This window comes from Meriones unguiculatus, chromosome 3 (assembly GCF_030254825.1).
Source record: "Meriones unguiculatus strain TT.TT164.6M chromosome 3, Bangor_MerUng_6.1, whole genome shotgun sequence".
In the NCBI taxonomy this organism is placed as follows: domain Eukaryota; kingdom Metazoa; phylum Chordata; class Mammalia; order Rodentia; family Muridae; genus Meriones; species Meriones unguiculatus.
The window spans coordinates 52,188,489-52,208,334 of NC_083351.1; the positions used below are offsets into that span (position 1 = coordinate 52,188,489).

At 47.5% G+C, this 19,846-nt stretch overlaps 1 protein-coding gene across 6 annotated transcripts in view; it reads right to left on the minus strand.

Moving 5' to 3' along the window:
* Wipf3 (WAS/WASL interacting protein family member 3) overlaps positions 1 to 19,846 on the minus strand; it is a 76,314-nt gene that overhangs the window by 12,824 nt on the left and 43,644 nt on the right. For 2 of the 6 annotated variants that reach the window (XM_060379978.1, XM_060379977.1), the window contains exons 3-7: positions 11,070 to 11,202; positions 9,023 to 9,157; positions 7,153 to 7,890; positions 4,800 to 4,922; positions 3,773 to 3,874 (exon numbers count right to left, since the gene is read on the minus strand). In XM_060379978.1, coding sequence (XP_060235961.1) covers positions 3,773 to 3,874; positions 4,800 to 4,922; positions 7,153 to 7,890; positions 9,023 to 9,157; positions 11,070 to 11,202 — 1,231 coding nt within the window. The remainder of the gene's footprint in view (positions 1 to 3,772; positions 3,875 to 4,799; positions 4,923 to 7,152; positions 7,891 to 9,022; positions 9,158 to 11,069; positions 11,203 to 19,846) is intronic. The other 4 variants (XM_060379981.1, XM_060379980.1, XM_060379979.1 and 1 more) reach the window with 3 other exon arrangements.

Genomic DNA, 19,846 nt, shown 5'->3' on the forward strand with positions numbered 1-19,846 from the left:
AGAACCATTTTGAAGTTTGGTTGCACAGCAGAGGGGTCACACTTAACAGCCAACACTTAAACTTGGTTTAGATGGGGATTTTCATGTTACAGGTTTTCTTTTTCTCACAAGTGAAAAATCTTTTAAAAATTAGGAGTTGGGAGGTGAGCACAGTCCCGTTTGAAACCAGCCCCTTTCCCCCTGCTGACTGTGATAGACACTATTTATTGGGAATGTGGGAATAGGATGCCATGTGTGATGTCCCCCCACACACCATGAGAGTGTGGCTCTCATGGATACGTTTAGTACTCAGCAAGTATTTGGTGACATAACAATGGTCTTTTTTCCTGCTATAATGACAATAAGCATTTGTGACTTGAGTATTTTTCCTAAAAAATTCTGATGTGTGTGTGTGTGTGTGTGTGTGTGTGTGTGTGTGTACGTGTCACTTTAATACCATTAGTAAAATAAAATTCCCTGTGAGGGACATTGGGGGAAGCGGGGGAGGCATGACAGCCAGCCTTAACCTGAAGGCACTGTGTATTTGCCTGCCCAGAAATGAACTGTCCTATCCCAGTCACTAGAGTACTCCGACCTGAGTAATTTACACACAGGTCCTCTGTGATGCCTAAAGAGACTTAATATGGAGCCAGGCATCCCTTAGGCGCTGTTGACGTGTTGCTCTGGAATGCCTGGAAGATCCTAGAGGCCTGCAGGTGAGACAAGAATAGGATAATGAGCTGTGAGCTATTAAAAGCTGCCTTTGCTTCTGTAAACCTGCTTATCACTGTGGGAAATGGATGAAGTGGTCTTTTTATTACTATGTATCAGAGAAGTAAGAAGACAACTGAGGGAAGTAAAACAATTCTCTTGCCCAGCTGTGGATTCCATGGATAGTGGAAATGCTCGCCTTTCTGATGTCTGCCTTAAACCCTCACCTTAACTTCCCTTCCACACAGCACACTATATACGGCCCTAAGGCTGCCGTCAGTCTGCTGGCAGCAAGAGTAAATGTATTTAGTCTAAATATGAACTGGGTCTAAGTCTCTGGCTTCTCCCAGTGGATCTGAACACCACGACATGCGCATTCATAGATGTGATGGGTAACCGTCATCACCAGCCAGCTGCAGGACATTTTCATCACCCTAAAAGGAAAACCCAGGCCAATTGACCATCACTCCTCCTCTCTCAGGCCCCAATTCCTAACAACCACTATCTTAACCGTCTCTGTGGTCTTGCTCATTTTTGACATTTCATTTAAGAGGAATGTGGTCTTGGGATGATCCCCTTTCTCGAGCACAGTGCTTTGAAGCCCATCTGGATTGTGTGTCTCAGAACTGACTCCTTTTTGTAGCTGAACTGTAGCTCACTGTGTAGCTATACCCACACAGTGATCAGTTGATCAGTTCATTAGCTGTTTACAGCTCTTGATTATTATCAGTTATTAGGCTAGGGATGTGTACATCCATGTTTTCATATGAACATTACCTCATAGTTCTTTGGACTCTAACCAGTGAGAGGAACTGATGGCTCATGATGTAGCTTGGACCTGGAATGTCTCCAAAGACCCATCTGTTAAAGGCTTTGTGCTGCTTTTGGGAGGTGATAGAGCCTTTAAGAGGTGGGCCCTGGGAGTCTTATGTCACCAGAGGACTTGCCCTTGAAACAGCTTGACACCTAAGCCCTACCTGGCTTTCTTTAAGAATACAACTTTCAAGTCTTTATCTCCCTGATACCTGTGCACACTTCACCAAGGTCACTCTCCAAGCACAGGCCCACAGCTGCTATTTACTGACATCCACTCCTGGAGCCCTGTGCCACCAGCCTGGCCTCATCCAGGCCAGGCACATGGGGCCCTGACACTCATGGGACACTGATGACTGTGAAATACACCTGAACTTTCCAACGCTCTCCTGAACTGTGCTGCCCCTGGCCTAGATGCTCTCCTGCCCAAGCAGAAATGTGGTTTTCTCCTTGGGTCTTGGACTCTCTGACTTCTGCCATGGTGCCCACGTCCTATATGGCTCCCATGGTGGCCAAACTCCAAACCTCACACCAGTTAACTGGGGTGTGTTGTAAATAATGACAAGCACTCTTATGCATTAAGAAAAATTTCCCTCATCTGTTCTGGCTAGTTTTATGTCAACTGACACAAGCTGGAGTCACCAAAGAGAAGGGAGCCTTGAGAGAATAGGCCTCCATATGACTCACTGTAGGCAAGCCTTTGGGGTATTTTCTTAATCAGGGATCAATGGGGGAAGGCCCAGCCCATTGTGGGTGGTTGGCGTGGGTTCTATAATAAAGCATGCTGAGCAAGCCTAGAGGAGCAAGCTAGTAAGCAGTACCCCTCCATGACCCAAATCAGCTCCTGCCTCCAGCTTCCTGCCTGCCTGAGTTTCTGCCCAATGTTCTTCAGTGATGGACAGCTTACTGGAAGTGTAAATGAAATAAACCCTTTCTTTTCCTAGTTGATTTTGGTCTAGAGGTTGCATCACAGCAATAGAAACCCTAACTAAGAAACCCATCCACTTCAGAGTGTGAGGTGAACCTGGGCCCTGGCTTCTCTCTGTGGTCGCTGATGGTTACGCTGTACCTGCCGCCACCTGCCAGTTCATGCCCATCTGCTGCCCTGAGAAGGAATGCTAGGCAGATACACGCCCACTTTCATCCATAGCTGGGTTTCAGTGTCCATCAGAACTCGGAGAAGGCTTGGCTTCAGGAGCCTTTACAGCGCTGTTTTCTTATTCTTATTCAGAAGGCACACCAGGCTCCTCTGTCTAAAGGGAGGTCCCATAGCCAGAAGAGAGCTGTGCCCATGCCATGCTGAGATGCTGACAGCTTCTCTGCATTGAGCTGAGCAGACATTCCCCACTCTGCCTTCCAGGGAGCTGAGCCCCATAGGAGGGACTTTGCCAGGGTCTCAGCAGGGACAGGTACGCAGCGGAGTCTGTTGTTCTTGGCCTCTGAATTTGGGCCAGCCCTAAACACATGGGACTAAGACAAGTGGGAATAAGGCCTCTCTTTGGTGGTGGGATAAGAACACAGCCAACCTGGTGCTGCTGGTTCTGCCGCCTCCTACTTCTGCCATCCAGAATGACCCAGTACTGTACCGGACTGCACCAGGCTGTTAAACAGCTGCAGAATTCTTGTGTGCTCATCTCTCCAACCCTCAGTTTTCTCTGGCCTTCCTGCCGCTTTGGCCTGAGAGGCATCCTGTCAGCCTCCTCCTCTCTGGAGTGGACAGAGTAAGTGAAGGGGCCATTTGGAGCGTATGTATGCAATGAAATCAGGAGGAAGAGCCCCTGGGCTCTGGGGTTCTACTTCAGCTGTGCACTGGAGATGCCGGCAGCTTTCAGAAACGCTGACTTCTGGGTCTCACTCTTGACCAGATGCAGCCTGGCCTCCAAAATTTTACAAAGCTGCTGGACCATTGTCATGTGTAGGCAAGGTTGAGAACCATTGGCTTCTGGACATTTTCCATTTCATGGTTTGCCAGAATCTGATGGGGTTTTTCTCTAGCTATTAATGCAAAGAGCCCACATCCTATTTCTCTGTTTTCGGGTGTCAAATCTTCCAGCCAAAGGCCCTGGGGAGGAAACTCATTTCAGCAATTCCAAGGGGATGCCAGTTAACGCTAGTGTTCTGTAGAAACCTCTAAGCGAACTAGTAGGCGTTAGGACAGTATGTCTGTGGGAGTCTGCACAGCGCAGCATCCTTGCTGTGGGACGGTGAAGGTGCAGTGCTGTCTGTAGGTGACCTGTATCGTGAAGGGTCTTGTGAAAGGGGTACTTACTTCTGGGGACCTTGCTGGGGTAAATCTTCTGACATGGTTTGTATTCATCTGGAGGGGGAAAGTCTTCCATGGAGTGGAACGTGAATTTAGACTCGAAGTCATCTGCACATGTGAGAAATACGGGAGTTGGAGTTTACTTAGATCACTCCTGTGACCCAAGCGTGACTGTCTCCGGGGCCACACGGGTCACGCCGACCGAATACCCTGCTTTGCTGCTCCCTGCTCTGTGCAAGAGTTCACCTGCTTTTCAAGTGTTCCTGGCCAAGGGCAGTCATTCCCCAGCACCGTGCCTAAGATCCTCTGCCCACCTAAGGGAGCCACTGAAGGAACAGAAAAGAGCTCCAGTCAGGGGGGAGAACCTAGAAAAGGACCTGGCACGAGGTTCCAACAAGACTGCCTGCCTGACTCCCAAAGGAGGGCTTTGAGGGGAAGGAGACGCACCAGCTTGGCTGTGTCCAGCGTGAGGACTGGGCTTCCCAAAGCAAATGGGAACTGCCCCGAAGCTCTGGTGACGAGAAAAGGGGCCCCGGCCCTTCTTATCTGACAGCCCCCTTTCTGACCTGATTACATAGAAGGTCAGATGGCTGAGCACATGCTGAACACACAGAAGTGTTGTGGAGGTTTTAGCAACCCTAAATGGCTTTCTTCCAACCTCGTAGTTTTCCTGTTGCCTGCCAAGAAGTCCACTCAATTCCTTCCCCCTCCCTAAGCCACCCTGGTCTTCTAGGCTTATAGACTTAGTCTCCATGGAGATGTGCACAAATATGCATGCACGGGGTTGGTGCTGGATGTCTTCCCTTCCTCTTTCTGAGTCACACACAGCTAGAGAGTGGCTCTTAGACCTATCCAGAAGACATGGAGGGAAAAAAAATTCCTATTTCACACATCCTGAAGGCCGCTCTGAGAAACAGATACTGCAGTGAGAGCCTGGAAAACTGGTTAACTGTCTGTTCCCCTTTGGTGGGCAGGGGAACCCCTTGTCCTGTCTTAGGAGACAGGAAGCCTGCACTGCAAGTGGGGTCCTCACCAATCACGTGCTGGCTTCCATTCCTCAGCTGGCATCCAGACTGCTGGCTTTTGCTGGAAAGCTCTGTGGTGGGTGATCTTGCAGGTGGAGCTGGAGGTGGGTTTAGCTTTCCACCACCTGTTCCTTAACAGAGAAGAGGGCAGCCATTCAGACACAGAAGTGGGATGGTAGATTTTAACCATGTAAGAGGTTAGGTGGTTAGCCCCTGCGATGATATGTCAGAGGGCGACCACTAGAGCCAACCTGTTTGGGACTGAATCACAGTTTTCCTCAATTGGTACAAGTCACACATGCTCTTTGTGCCTCACTTTCCTCATCTATACAATTGGAGTAATATCAGTCACATATTATTCTTTGTACCTTAGTTTCCTCATCCATATGATGGGAGTAATACCAGCAAACATTTTCTGGAGTTGTTGAAAAGGTTAAATAAGTTAAAATGCGTGATACAGTAAGTGTGCCAAACTTAGCTGCCACCATCAATGATGTGGTAAGCCTCATGGTCAGATGGCACCTTTGCAGAGAAGAACCCACTGCAGAGGAATAGGAACTGGAGGGGAAGGCCTACAGGCAAGGGCCCAGAGAGGGCAGAAGGATGACCCTCAAAGGGGTGTGCCTGTCCTGTGCTCTGCCCTGCCAGCTCTCCCATACTACGAACCTTGGTTCTCCATCCAGCCTGGTTAAACCTTCTTGCCTGCCAGAGTCCAACTCACACCAACTTCCTTCCTCACAGCTTTACTGGTCATGAGGCGAGAGGCTCTCTTTTTCCTCTGCAGTGTTTTGCTGATGCCTCCTGCACTGTCTCTAATCCACATCCTGGAGCCTCAGTGTCCTGCTGCTGCCCATTTCCTTGGTGAACCTGCCGTGTTCTTGCTACTTGGAAAGATAAGCCTGCCCCAGCATTCCCTGTGTCGGTGGGTCACAAACAGCTTCTTCTTTCACCCCTATGTTGGCTTGAAGCAAGAGCACCTTCATTTGTAGACCTCCAAATACAGAAAGGGAAAGACCAGGCAGGTGCCTGCTGTTAGCCAGGGGGCTTGGAGTCTGGAGCAAGTAGCAGAGTGCCAAGTGAAATGCTTGCGCGTCCACACCATCCAACCTCTGCCCTACCATCAGTGCTTCCAACTTTGCCTTCTTCCTCAATCCCTGCCTCCTTCCTCTCTCTTTCTGCTTCTCCCTCCCTAGATCCCATGGGGAAGCTGCCCATAAAGGACAAGGAAAGAAATCATCCACTACAAGCCCATGCAGGTTCCCATTTAGCCATTTTTTTGTGATAGGTTACATTATTTAAAAAATCGTGCTCAGGCAGCATTTCTTACACAGGGGTGGATGAGTAACCTGGGACTTGAATTCAGATACCCACAGATCCCAAAATATCTTTAAGAGACTTTCTACACAAGTGCCTGTATGTTTGTATGTAGTGTGCAGACTTGTGTGGTGTGTGTGTATCTATGGTACATGCAGACGTGTGTAGTATGCATGTGTATGTCGTGGGGTATGTGTATGTATGTATTTGGTATGTGGAGTGTGTGCATGTATAAGTGGGTGTATATGATGGGTGTGTGTGTATGGGTGTGTGGTGTATGTTCTGTGTGTGTGTATGAAGGACTGGCATGTGTGAGTAACATGCATATCAGCGTGTTTGTGTGAACAGCTGTGTACAGATGTGTGCTCATGAGCCTGAGTATGTATGTGTGCCTGCACGGGTGTGTAGTCGCACACAGCCCTTGCTATGCGTGCTCTCACTTCTGCAGCGTGGGCTTTAGTCATAACCCTCTCCACTCTCTGTGAAGGAATTATTTTTACTCTGGCTCAATACACAAGCCTGTTTTCTTGAGTTGGCCTGAGACTCTGCCAGAATGCAGGCGTGCTCTAGTGGGATGAGCTGTCAGGGCAGCTGGAAGCTAGACAGGCGTCACTCAGGTAACTGGACCAGAGACCTAGTTCCAGAAACTGGCTCTACCTGACCTAGAGAGGAGTCAGAGCCAGCGTGACTGTAGGAGACACAGCACTTCTCTAGCCCTCACTGCTCCTGGATTCCAACCAGTGCCAAGTATCCCACAAACCGTGAGAGAGAACCACGGTTCTTATCTCCCACACTGGTTGACAGATAAGAAAGCACAGAGGCGTGAAGTGGTGGTCCCAATACACACGCTAGTCGTGGCAAGAGGATAGAGGCGTCTTCTGTGGGCTCTAAGACAAGGCTCCCAGCCTCCCCCACCAGTGGCTTCCATCTCAAAACAAACAGTAAGGTCTCACAGAAGGGGCCAGGTTTTAGTGTTCTGATGGAAACTGGGTTTGAGGCCTACCAAGGAACCCGCATGACTCAGAGGAGCCACGAAGGCTGCCTTACCCGGGCCTCGCCGCCTCTTCTGCAGGATGGCTTGAGAGCTGGGGACACTGGGAGGTGTGGGCAAGGCCTTCTGCACCTGGAAGGTAGGGGACTTCGGGGGCAGAGGGGGAGGAACCTCGCTGCCGCTGTTGTTCGAGCCTGGCAAAGGGGGTGCGGGCACAGCCCTGGGGGAGCAAAAGGCATAGACGGGAGGTGGTGGCGGCGGTGGTGGTGGTGGCGGCGGCGGCGGCGGAGGGACTGAAGGGTCTCGCACCTCCTGTGCAGGGCTGCTGGGCTCTGAGTAGAGCCCGGGGTACCCACATGGTGGGAGGAGAGGGAGAGGGGGCGGAATGGGTGGCAGGTGCAGGGGGGCTAGTTGGGGCCTCACTGCCTTGTCACTGAGCGCTGCAGCTGGGGGCAGCAGGGGCGGTGTCGGGGGAGGAGGAGGAGGTGTGAAGGGTACAGGGGGTGGCACCACAGGGGCATTCCCCTTGGTTGGGGGCACAGGTGGGGACACCAACGGAGCTTTGTTGGGGGACGCTGGGGGCAGGGGTGGAGGTGGAGGCGGGGGTGGGGGTGGAGTGGGAGGCGGTGGGGCAGGCACACTGGGGCGAGGAGGGACAGTCCTGACAGAGCTGGGTGTCTCTGAGGCACTTCCCAGCCTGGGAGATGCAGGAGAGGGAAGGGGGCCACTGAGGGCCTTGGTGGGAAGCCTTGGAGAAGGTGCTCGGGAGCCAGGGCCCTGCCCGGTCTTGCCACCTGGAAGTGAAACACATTCTAGGTTAGACCAGCAGTCTGGGAAGAAAGAGTCCAGGTGAGTGAGCTGCAAACAGAACTCACAAGCCTGATGACCCCGCAGCTGCAGAGTAGACTATACAGGTCTACTGAGAGGATAAGCAACCATAAGGCCCATCTCAGCGGAATCTCTCCTCCCCCAAGGCAATGATAAAGAACAACAACAACAACAACAAAACCTTTCTACCTCTCACAGCAGCAGTATATTTGCCCAATTTTTAATACAACGATTTAAAAACACTGAATGCCCACTGAAGCATAAATTAGTACCACGGCCCCGAATGGCTTCAGTGACAAGATGAGGCCCTCCTGTGTCATCTTTGAGTGTGACTGTATAGGTGTTCTGTCAGGAGGTGAAGTCCACTTCCTGTTCTGGCTGGGCTTGTCCCTTGCTGGGACTGACCTAGAGAATGGAGCAGGAAGTAACACTCGGTAGGCTTCTAAGTTAGCTCCTGATGGGCTTCCAAGACAGTCTCAAGTTACTTTGCACATCATGTTCTCTCTGGAGACCCAACATGGTGACAAGCCCTAGGCGGCCTGCTGCACATTTGCAGGTCCTGTGGCTCCAAGGACAGTCAGTCCAGCTGTTTCAGCGGAGCCTTGGAGATAAAGGGAAGTATGCCGCCTTCTAGCCTGTAGCTGTTTGCAGAGGCTAAGGAAGCCTCACCGAGACCACCCTAGATTGCTACTAGACAGAATTACAGGCTGAATGAGCAATGGTTTAAAGCTTCCGCATTCTGACGCTTAGCTACGCAGCAGTGTCTAACTGACGCGGGAATGGGAGATTCATTACAACTCAACACAAGCTTGTGGCATCACACAGCACTGCCGTGTCTATCGTGAATGGCACTCTGTCTAGCATGATACACGTTGCTTAAAAAAAAAAAGTCATTCTTCAATTATGAAGATGTAATTTAAAGAGATGGGATTTAAAAGGGTTCCCAGAGAATCATTCTGTGCTTTGTGGACTTCTGGGATTAAAGCTCTTACATACACAACTCCTTACAATGTAACTATTTATGAACAATGTGCACTTGTTGAGGGCATAAAGGAGTACCACAAGGCTACCGGGCCACCAGGGTGGATCCTTCCTCACCTCCCACATCCCTCTGGCCTGCTGGTCTCAACACAGGAAAGCCACCAGCAAAGAGATCTCCCAGGGCAGGGGGTGTATTTCCTCCCCGGGCACTGCTGCCAGCACTTCCGCCATCTTTGTTGGTTCCTTTTGAACCTGAAGAGAAGAAGAGGCAAGAAAAATGAGTAAGAAGAGCTGGCAGGTCGTTCTCACTGTAGGCCAGTGTTACCCTTTCAAGTCAGTGTGTGCCCCCATGCCTAAGTCTGTCTGCCCCTAAATCAAGCTCCACTAAAGTGCTGACCCATTTGTGGCTCAAGTTAGAAAACTCTACATTGAAAGGACTAGATAACCCTTCACCTCCCAAAAAAGTCCAGGCTTAACTAAGACATTTTAACTTCACATTTTTTAATTTTTGGATCAGAATGCCCAGACATGGGATATCAGTGACCTCTGCCATCCAGATATAGTGATTACCAACCATAGAAGCTCGGAAGACACTCAGCTTAGACAAGAATTCCTAGTTCAAATGAGATGGCCCCCGCAGTCTTAGGTATCTGAACACTTGGTCCTCGATTGATGGCACTGTTTGGAGAGGTTTAGGAGGGGTGACCTTGCTGGAGGAAGTATGTCACTGGAGATAGGCTTTGAGAGTTTAAAGATTCTGGCCATTTCTAGTTTGCTCTCTGCTTCCTCGCTGTGGGTCAAGATCTAAGCTCCCAGCTCCCAGCTTCACTCTCCAGGACTGGCCCCCCAGACTCACATCCCTCTGCAACTGTAAGCCCAAGTAACCCTTTTCTCCTATAACTTGTCCTGGTCATGGTGTTTTATCATAGCAATAGAAAAGTAACTAAGACACAAGCTAAGGTTAACACATGCAGTCGGGGCACGGTGCCCACTGGTGGCAGAGGGCTCCCCTCACTCTGAATATCATGTACAGTAGTCATTGGTGCGATTAGGCAGTCAGTGTGACAATAGTATTTATCAGCCTGCTAGCTGAGCCTAACCAGCTAGCTAATGAGCCTGATTAGAAACGGATCTTTGTTATAATCAGTGCTGAAAATGTTTCTTTAAAAATGTGTCTGTCTTTGGGATTAGAGAGATGGGTGATTCGAGTGTGAAGAGCACACACTGCTCCTCCCAAAGACCTGAATTCAGTTTCCAGCACTTACGCTGAGCAGCTCACAAGCTGCTGCTACTCCAGCCCCAGAGGTGCCGCCTTTGGCCTCTGCAGGTACCTGTACTCACATGTACATATTCCCAGGCATGCGTGTGCACACAAACACACACACACACACACACACACACACACACACACGCACGCACGCACGCACGCACACACATCTACACATAACTAACAAAAACTAACGCTTTAAAAATGTGTGTATGTGCTAACACATGTAGTTACAGGTCACTGAGGTACAGTAATAGTTACAGAACTATCTTTGAGACTTGCCACCCTTTTGAAATATATGAAGTCATAGTAATACCTTACATTACTAAATAGTTTGGGCTATAGCATGTTAACTTTTTGCGATCTTGATCAAATGAAAAAGAGGGATGATGGCAACAGCATTGTGAGCGTATCTCAATTGTGACGCTCAATGGGACATTTAAGAACGTTGAAATTTGGGGCTGGATAGATGGCTCGGAGGGTAAAAGCACTGGCTGCTCTTCCAGAGGTCCCGAGTTCAATTCACAGCAACTACACGGTGGCTCACAGCCATTTATAATGAGATCTGGTGCCCTCTTTTGGTGTGCAGGTGTACTTGCAGAGTGGTGACATTTGTTATGTGTATTTTATCACAACTTAAAAATGCTACTTATCGTGAAGGGATTTGGCTGCCTTGTTCTGCAGGCTCTGCCACCTGTGGACATTTGAAAAGGAGTGTCTGAATCTCTCCCTTGACCTGTGGCCTGTCCCCAAAGCATGTCTGAGGTGTTTTGAGATTGCATGGGTCACAGATGCAGTGCAGCCAGTGGTGTGTCTGCCTGTGCTCTACGCATCCTGCCTCCCCCGCCCCTCCCCCGCCCTGGGCTCCCAGCAGCCTCCACTGAGTTGCTCACTTACTCTCGATTTGTGGGGCACTGCGGTCATTGATCTGGGTGACTTTTCGCAGGCGTGTTCCTTGCTGGATATCTGCCAAGAGTGCACTCCGACCTTCCAGCTCTGTCTTCCTTAAGCTGGGGGTGTCTGTGCTGATCTGCAAGGGAATTGGGATTTGGCTGTAATCAAGCATAGCATTTGCAAAGAAACAAAATGCCCCGTCAGCTGCATGTCTCTCCCACAGGAGCTCTGCTTTTCCTGCTCCATCTGCAAGGCCAGGCACACCACACCATTATCTACCCCACCAGGCCACCTCTCTCCCAGGGACAGCCAATGGACTCTCATTTAGATGCTCTATATGAGTGCCCATCTTGAGCATAAGGTCCTGGTGGTCTCAAGGAGCCCCAAATTAGATCCTCTTCACATACCTGGGCTTCCACCTTTGCATCCCTGACCTGTTCATTATGTGGGCCTATCATGGGCCACTGTGTTTCTTGGTTGAAGCAGATTGAGGCTCTGGGAGCTGGTTTTGTGGGAGGTATGGTGACCTTTATATGATCTTGGAGCACAGTGGAGAACTAGGAAGCTCTAGAGAAATGGAGCTCCAAAGGCTCAGAGGACGAAGAAGAGAAGGAGAAGGGGTCACAGTATGTTTTAGTGACTATATACTCTATTTACTGGGTGGGCAAATGATTCAGTGAGACAATGAATGACTGAATTGGATCCAATAGATGTAAGACACCCTGTGAACTCTTCTGGGCAAACACTTGTGCCAAGAACACAGGCATACATTGCAAGGAGTTAGTTCTCCTATTTCACAGTACACGGCCAAGTATCCACTGACTTTAACAGAGAGGAGGGCCACAGAGTATCCAGAAGGGACCGTGTGGATCAGCTGAACCAGGCTTCAAGACATGGTGCCTCATGCAGTTACTGATGCAGGGCTGGGCTCAGAAAATCCTTGCTCTAGTCCAAAAGGTGAGGTGACAAGATATTATGAAACTCTCTGAGGGACTGGAGCTGAGTTAGTATTATACCCTGAGGTCATTGCTATCCTACTGTGGACTCATCCTGTTTGTTTAACTCACCTTTAGGAGAATGATGTGATAAGCAACCCCATCTGCCTTGGGTTTCTCATGTAATAAGCTTTTATAGCCTGAGCTAAGGTGAAGCTTTAACCTTAAATTATGTATAATCTTAAGCGCCGTACCTCTGACCCATGAGTAATTCATGCATGCATGTATATTACTGTAACCAATGCTGAAAACAGCAAATAGGTTGAAAGCAACTTTATACAAAAAACATCCAACATAAGCAGTGGAAGCAACATGTGGACATTGCTTGATAGCATTTGTCTGTTTTTAGCTGGGTCAGTTGGAGTAAAGATTTATCCTTCGTAAAACCCTGCTAAAGATTTCTGTAAAGTGTCTCCCATTCCTTCCTCAAGTGATACTTTTGTGCTGTTCAATAAATACAGAACAAAGGCCCTTTGTTAAGGGCACACACACACACACACACACAATTCAGGCAGGCACAAATTCAGGCTCATACAACAGGCACATTATAGACAGGAGAGAGACAGAAGACATAGGAAGAAATGTGGAGAATTCAAACTCTGGCTTGCTCTTGCTCTCAGTTAAATTACTACAAGATTTTTTTCTTCATTTGTCACTGACACATATTGTGATTTTGAGTTTATAACTGATGCATCTAATCCACTGCAGAAAGGAGAGATGAGATTTCCTGATGGAAACTCCTGGGCTGTGCAGCATCAGAAACACTGCGTTTTGGGTTCTGATTCTTGTTCCCTGGAAACACGCTTTGTGAACCTTTAGGAGGAGCTTATGGATGACCATCAGTATCAGCCGTGGACCAGGGGCCCCAGTTCTAAATCACTCAATACAGCTAGACATAGCTCAGATGTATTTAGGGTACACGGACAACAGGTTACTTAAGCAGCATGGTTTTAAAATATTCTGTATAGCCGGGCATGGTGGCGCACGCCTTTAATCCCAGGACTTGGGAGGCAGGGGCAGGCAGATCTCTGAGTTCAAGACCAACCTGGTGTACAGAGGGAGTCCAAGGACAACCAGGACTATAAAGAGAAACTCTGTCTTGAATATCTGTATAAGCCATCAAAATCATTTAAAACTGAATGAGTAAAAGCATCAGGACCCTAGGCAAAAGGGATGAATCTGTTTTTGTAAATTTGACATTACAATCTCAAATTTGGCTAAGGATATTTGGCTAAGGATATGATGAGTGATGCATTGAAATCATTATTTTAATTTTACAACTTATTTAGCATGTGCCTCAGCATGTGCCTGGTGATTTTTACGTGGCGGATTGGCGAGTGAACATATCCTCCAGCACATTGATGAACATCCCTTCTCTCCTGACTCTCCCGCTCTTGAGTTTGCCTTGGCAATTTCCCACTAGAGGGCTCTCCTTCACCTGCCATTCATGAGGCACCTGCCACCCTCCTCTGCCTGAGCCAGGAGCCAGGCCAGGGAAACATTGCCAACTTTAGCTTTAAAAAATGCCGTATATATTTAGACTTAGAGGGTTTTAGACAAAAGGACACATTCATTCATACGTTGAAGATGTATTACACAAAGACAGCCATTTCTACTCAAGCTACAATATTTGTCAATCTTCCAACTAGTGTGGTTTAAAAATTCCTACAGCCCTAAGCATCTTTGTTACCATGGTGACAGGATAATGAAACAGGAGGAAAGATTGCTAAATATCCACTGTGTATTTTACTCTGTGCCAATCCTTGCCATTGGCAACTTTACTAAAATCATAAGCATGGGAGAGAAAGCAACCCTGGACACTTTCCCTGTGGAAAGCAAGCTTCCAAATTGTCTGGAATGCCCACAGTGACATGACTGCGAAGGCCACTCTTGTTCCTTCCTGTTAACAGTGTGATCAAAAGCAAAAATCTGTCCGCTTCCACACAAAAGCCTGGTTCACTCAGTCTGCTACTGTAAGGTTTAAAAGAAGTAATCCAGGAACCCAAAAAGACCTGAAACCATAGAAAAGCCTGTCCCTTTGGAATCAGTGGCTGAAAGCCAGATGTAAGCCAATAAGAAGATTAGAAATACCAAAATCAAATGACAGTGATGCAGAGGGTAAGAGCAAAGTTATGGAGGTGGTTGTTCTGATTTGCTTACATTATAAAAGCTGCTCCTGCCCCTTTGCTGTCCCAATAAATGAGCCACCAGAGCTGCAGTTATCTGGAGGAGGGGGTGACAGTCCAGATCAAAACTGAAATGTGCCCTCTGACGCACCTCCTTGCTTCCCTTTGCCATCTGGCCCCTGTTGACACTGGCTTCTGTGAGAAGGGCTGACACTAGCATGGCTGGTTCTCTCACCTATTATCAGAAAAGCTGATTTTTCTTAAAAAAAACAATATGGTTTATGTCTCTTTTATCATATGTGCATAGGTATTTTATGCATATGCCTGCAAGTCTGTGCACCAAATATGTGGCTAGTGCCCAAGGAGGCCAGAAGAGGATGTCAGGTCCTCTGGAACTGAAGTTACAGATGGCTGTGAGTGGTTATGTAGGTACTAGAAGTTGAATCCAGATCCTCTAGAGGTGTAGTCAGTGTTCTTTTTTTTAAAAAAAATCAATCAATCAATAAATTAATTTAATATTTTATAATATATTCATTATATATCCTGACCGAAGCCCCCTCCCTCACCTCCTCCCAATATCACCCTCCCTCCCTCTTCTCCCCATCCCCTTCCTCTAGTCCACTGAAAGGGGGATGCTTAAATCTCAAATCAAAATGGCAAACTGGATAGACACCAGACACAGTGGAAGAGAGGGAACAGGATGGGAGCCTACTGTAGAGGGTCCTCTGAAAGGCTCCACCCAGCAGGGGATAGAAGCAGATGATGAGAATCACAGCCAAACTGAGCAGAGCACAGGGAGTCTTATGGAAGAAGGGGGAAGATAGAGGGCATGGGAGGGGGCTGGAGCCCCACAAGGAGACCAACAAAGCTAAAATAAACCTGATCCCAGGGGCTCCTGCAGAGACTGATGCACCAATGGAGGACCATGCATGGAGAGGACCTAGACCCCCTGCTCAGATGCAGCTGATTGGCAGCTCAGTCTCCATGTGGGTTCCCGAGTAAGGGGAGGAGGAGCTGCCTCCGTCATGAACTCAGTTGCCTGCTCTTTGATCACTTGCCCCTGGTGATGCCACCTTGCCAGGCCACAGAGGAAGAGGATCCAGGCCATTCTGATGAGACCTGATAAGCTATGGGCAGATGGCAGAGGAGGAGAACTCCCCCTTTTCAGCAGTCAGTGCTCTTAATCATTGAACCATCTCTTCAGCTCTGAGTAGCCTCTTTTTGCAGTGGAAGGAGGCTTACTGTGGGAACAACAATATATTAAAGCACAGCGAGTCAGTATATGGAGAGTGCTCATTCCTAAAGGGGACATCAATATCATACTCTTTCCTCCCAAGGCTGAGGAAATGTCTCGCAGACAGTGGAGAGACGGTAAGAGCCAGAGCTCCCAGAGGACCGCGACCAAACTGTCTTCCAGATGTGCTGGGCAGTTGTTCTCATGAGCTCTAACAGCTGTAGATGCTACACAAGACTTTTTCAAGATCAGTCTGGTCAATATCCTGTATGCCTGGGTGAGGTACTTCCAAGGCACCACTCCTGGTAGAGAAGCTACAGGTATTCAGTGGCTACCAGAGGAAAGAAGGCAGATTTCTCAGCACTGGGGGTGGATCACAGTCTATAAAGGGCAGCCCTACACTCATTTGCATTTGGGTTAAATTAATTGAACTTAACAGGTCTATCTATGTATCTATGTATCTATCTAAAATATCTAAATTTCCAACATCTATCTGTCTGTCTATATATGTATTTATCTATCTATTGCCTATAGAGTGTAGAAGGACATAAAACCGGAGGGAAGATGGGGTAGGACAAACCAGAGAAAGGCTGAAGGCCTTTCGAGTGAGGGATAAATTTTATAAAAATAAAATGTATTCATGTATGAAGAAAAAAAAAAAAGTGTTACTCGTTGACCCAAACCAATCCAGATATTTTTTCAAAGATTATCTAAACCAAATCATTTCATTTGTTGGTTTTTGAAGCTAGCATCCAAAGTAATAGGTTTAATTATGGCATGTTCATACATATGGTGTTCTTATTCACCCCCTCTTCTATTTCTCTTCCCTGAACTCCTTCCTATTCTCTCTTACTGGCTCCCCACACCCCATAGTCTCCTTTCTGCTTTCAGGTCACAGGTATCTCATTAATTTCTATACTTTCTTCTGATGAAGTCCTTTGTAGTTTCATGACCCGCCCTCACATACATATGCATATTTAAAACCAGGTGCTGCATCTGACAGAAATGATGCAGTGTTGGTGTTTCCGAGTCTGGCCCTCCCCCCCTTAACACAATGATTCCAGTTCTAGTCACTTTCCTGAAGAAGTCAGATATCATTCTTTTTCTTTATGACTGTTAGACTGAAGAGGGGTGTACAGGTTTCCGAGCACGTGGGTCTGCACACTACCCCAGCCCTTGGCTATCCCAGCATCATCACACTCGTGGGCAGACAGGTCTCTGCAGCTTCAGCCGTTCATTGCCAAGGCTGGATCACAAGGACAGTTAGAACACAGCACCGTCTCCCACCCCCTGCCGTCCTTTTTGTGTAGAAGAACACAGGGAACTTTGCATCCAGGAGAGAGACTGAAATATCCTCGTGGGGGGGGAGGGGGCGAGCTCACTCTCCCCATCAGGCCTGACACAATGTTCCCTGCACTCCAATGGTACATAAGTCATGCTGTTTAAGAACGAGGCGTTTTGCTATCACACAGTTTTATGTTTCATTTTTAGAATTCCAAATTGCAGTTCAAATTCATGAGCACAATCAACGGCCTGTCTAACAGCTGCGAGGAGCGGCATATCCATACCTAGGCAGCACAGACACATGCGCACAAGTGCACTTGCGTTCCTCGAACTTCGGGATCCAAGTTGAGCAGCCCCTTTGATGGTGCTGCTGGGTACAGGAAAGGCCTGGCCTCTCTTAACAGGTTATCTCCTGCACTGGTGTGACCGAGATGGGGCTCTGTCGGTTTCTTTCCCTGCCTCAGTACTGCACAAACTCCTGCTTTGTCCTCTGGGGGCTGTGTCGTAAAGCAAGCTCTCACGATTGCTGCCCTGCCCTCCTCCACATACAAGAAGCATGACCTTTACAAGGGGCATGCTGCTTACCTTGCCACTTCCCTCCATAAAATTGTTTTTTGTCTCCACAATGCTGTTCAGGATCCAGCTCAAAAATCTCCTGTAGTGCAAGGCCCTTAGGGAGCAGCCTAGATTTTTCCATTTCACAAAGGAGCGCACCTCCAGACCCTGACTTGAGCTATCTCTTTGATCTTTTTATGCTTGTCTTTTGGCACTCCTCCAAGGAGCCTCCGGATCCTGGAAGGCTCTGGGTTCCTAGAGCCTTCGACCGAGCACCTGCCATGCAGACCATGTTGCCCCACTCATACGTGCGATGGCTTTCCATCCTCTGCAGAATAAAACATTCACGGCCCAGCCTGGGCTCCCACGTTTACCCAAAAGCAGCAGCAGCACCCTTCCTAGATGAGGTCACAAAACACACTCGTTTACACATTACCTTAGTAACCTAGGGGTTTTCTTTTTACCCTCAAGTCCAGTGAACTATTTATAAATTCATTCATCAGTGAAAAGGATCATATGCTTTTGTTTGAAATTCAATCTCTTCACATGTCTGATGTCCTTTTGAACTTGTGGTTCTGAAGTAGTTGGACAGCTGGCTCTGTCTGTGCCTCAAATCTTTCTTTCTCAAGTTGCTGCTACTCTTTTCATCCCTGACATGTATCTTTCTACTTATCAAATGATTTCCTATGAAGGGACTTAGAATTAATTTTGAAATTAGAATTCTCAATATCCTCTCATTGAGTACAGAAACTATGTTCCTCTATTTTGTCACCAGAACATACAGGTTTTTGTTGTTTGTCTGTCTGTTTAGCTGTAGTAATTTTTGTAATGATATCTACATAAGAAACCCAAAGCTTTGATCCTGACTGTGCAGACTCCAGCAGGTGTGGGAGAAAGCTGCTGGCCTCCAAGATTATCTCAAGACCCTGACTCCCCAGTGTCCTCTCACTTAGATTCAGTGGTGATTTAAATAAGAATGTTCAACCATGTTCGTAGCAGCTTTATTTGTAATAGCCAGAAGCTGGAAACAACCCAGATGTCCCTCAGTTGAGGAATGGATACAGAAATTGTGGTACATTTACACAATGGAATACTACTCAGCAATTAAAAACAAAGAAATCATGAAACTTGCAGGCAAATGGTGGGATCTAGAAATGATCATCCTGAGTGAGGTAACCCAGAAACAGAAAGACACACATGATATATACTCACTTATAAGTGGATATTAGACATATAATATAAGATAATCATACTAAAATCTGTACACCTAAGGAAGCTAATCAAGAAGGAGTACCCTGGTAAGATGCTCAATCTTCATTCAGAAAGACAAACGAAATGGACATCAGAAGAGGGAGAAAACAGGGAACAGGACAGGAGCCTACCACAGAGGGCTTCTGAAAGACTCTACCCAGCAGGGTATCAAAACATATGATGAGATTCATAGCCAAACATTTGCAGAGTACAGGGAATCTTATGAAAGAAGGGGGAGATAGAAAGACCTGGAGGGGACAAGAGCACCACAAGGAGAGCAACAGAACCAAAAAATCTGGGGCACAAGGGTCTTTTCTGAGACTGATACTCCAAACAAGGACCATGCATGGAGATAACTTAGAACCCTTGCACAGAAGTAACTCATGGCAGTTCAGTGTCCAAGAGAACACTCAGTGCCCAATAATAGGAACAGGGACCATCTCTGACAAGAACTCATGTACTGGCTCTTTTATCACCTCCACCTGAGAGGGGAGTAGCCTTACCAGTCCACAGAGGAAGACAAAGAAGCCAGTCCTGATGAGACCTGATAGACTAGGATCAGATGGAAGGGGAGGAAGACCTCCCCTATCATTGGACTGGGGGAGGGGCATAGGAGAAGAGGGAGGGAGGGTGGGATGGACAGGGGATGGGGGAGGGGGTACAGCTGGGATACAAAGTAAATAAACTGTAACTAATAAAAATAAAATAAAATAATTTTAAAAATAAATAAATAAAATAAAAAACTAATGTTAAAAATATTTTAACACACATTAAGAAAGATTTCAAACCAGCTCTGATGCTGGAAATGGTCCCATAGGCTCATGTAGTTAAATGCTTTGTCACCAGGGCATGGTTTTTTTTTTTTTTTTCGTGGCACTATTTGAAAGGATTAGAAAGATAAGGAGGTGTTGGAGGAAATGTGTCACTGGAGGATGGAGGGCTTTGAGGTTTCCAAAGCCCATGCCAGGCCTGGGCTCTCTCTACCTCTCTGCCTACAGATCAGGATGTAGCTCTCAGCTACTTCTCCAGTGCCAGCCTGCCTGCCACCGTGCACCCCACCATGATGATAATGGACTAAACCTCTGACACTGTAAGCCAGCCCAAATTAAATGCTTTCTTTAGTAAGAGTTGCTTTTCTCATGGTCTCTCTCCATAGTAATAGAACAGTGACTAAGCCATATTCCTAGGTTGGTCTCATCCCCACCCCTCCCGATATACAAATTTAATTAGAAATCACTCTCTTTTTTCAATGAGGCCAATATTCCCAGGATTTAAGAGTAAATTTTAAGTTATGAGAAAATTTGATTTAGAAACCTATGTTGGCTCTGGAAGGAT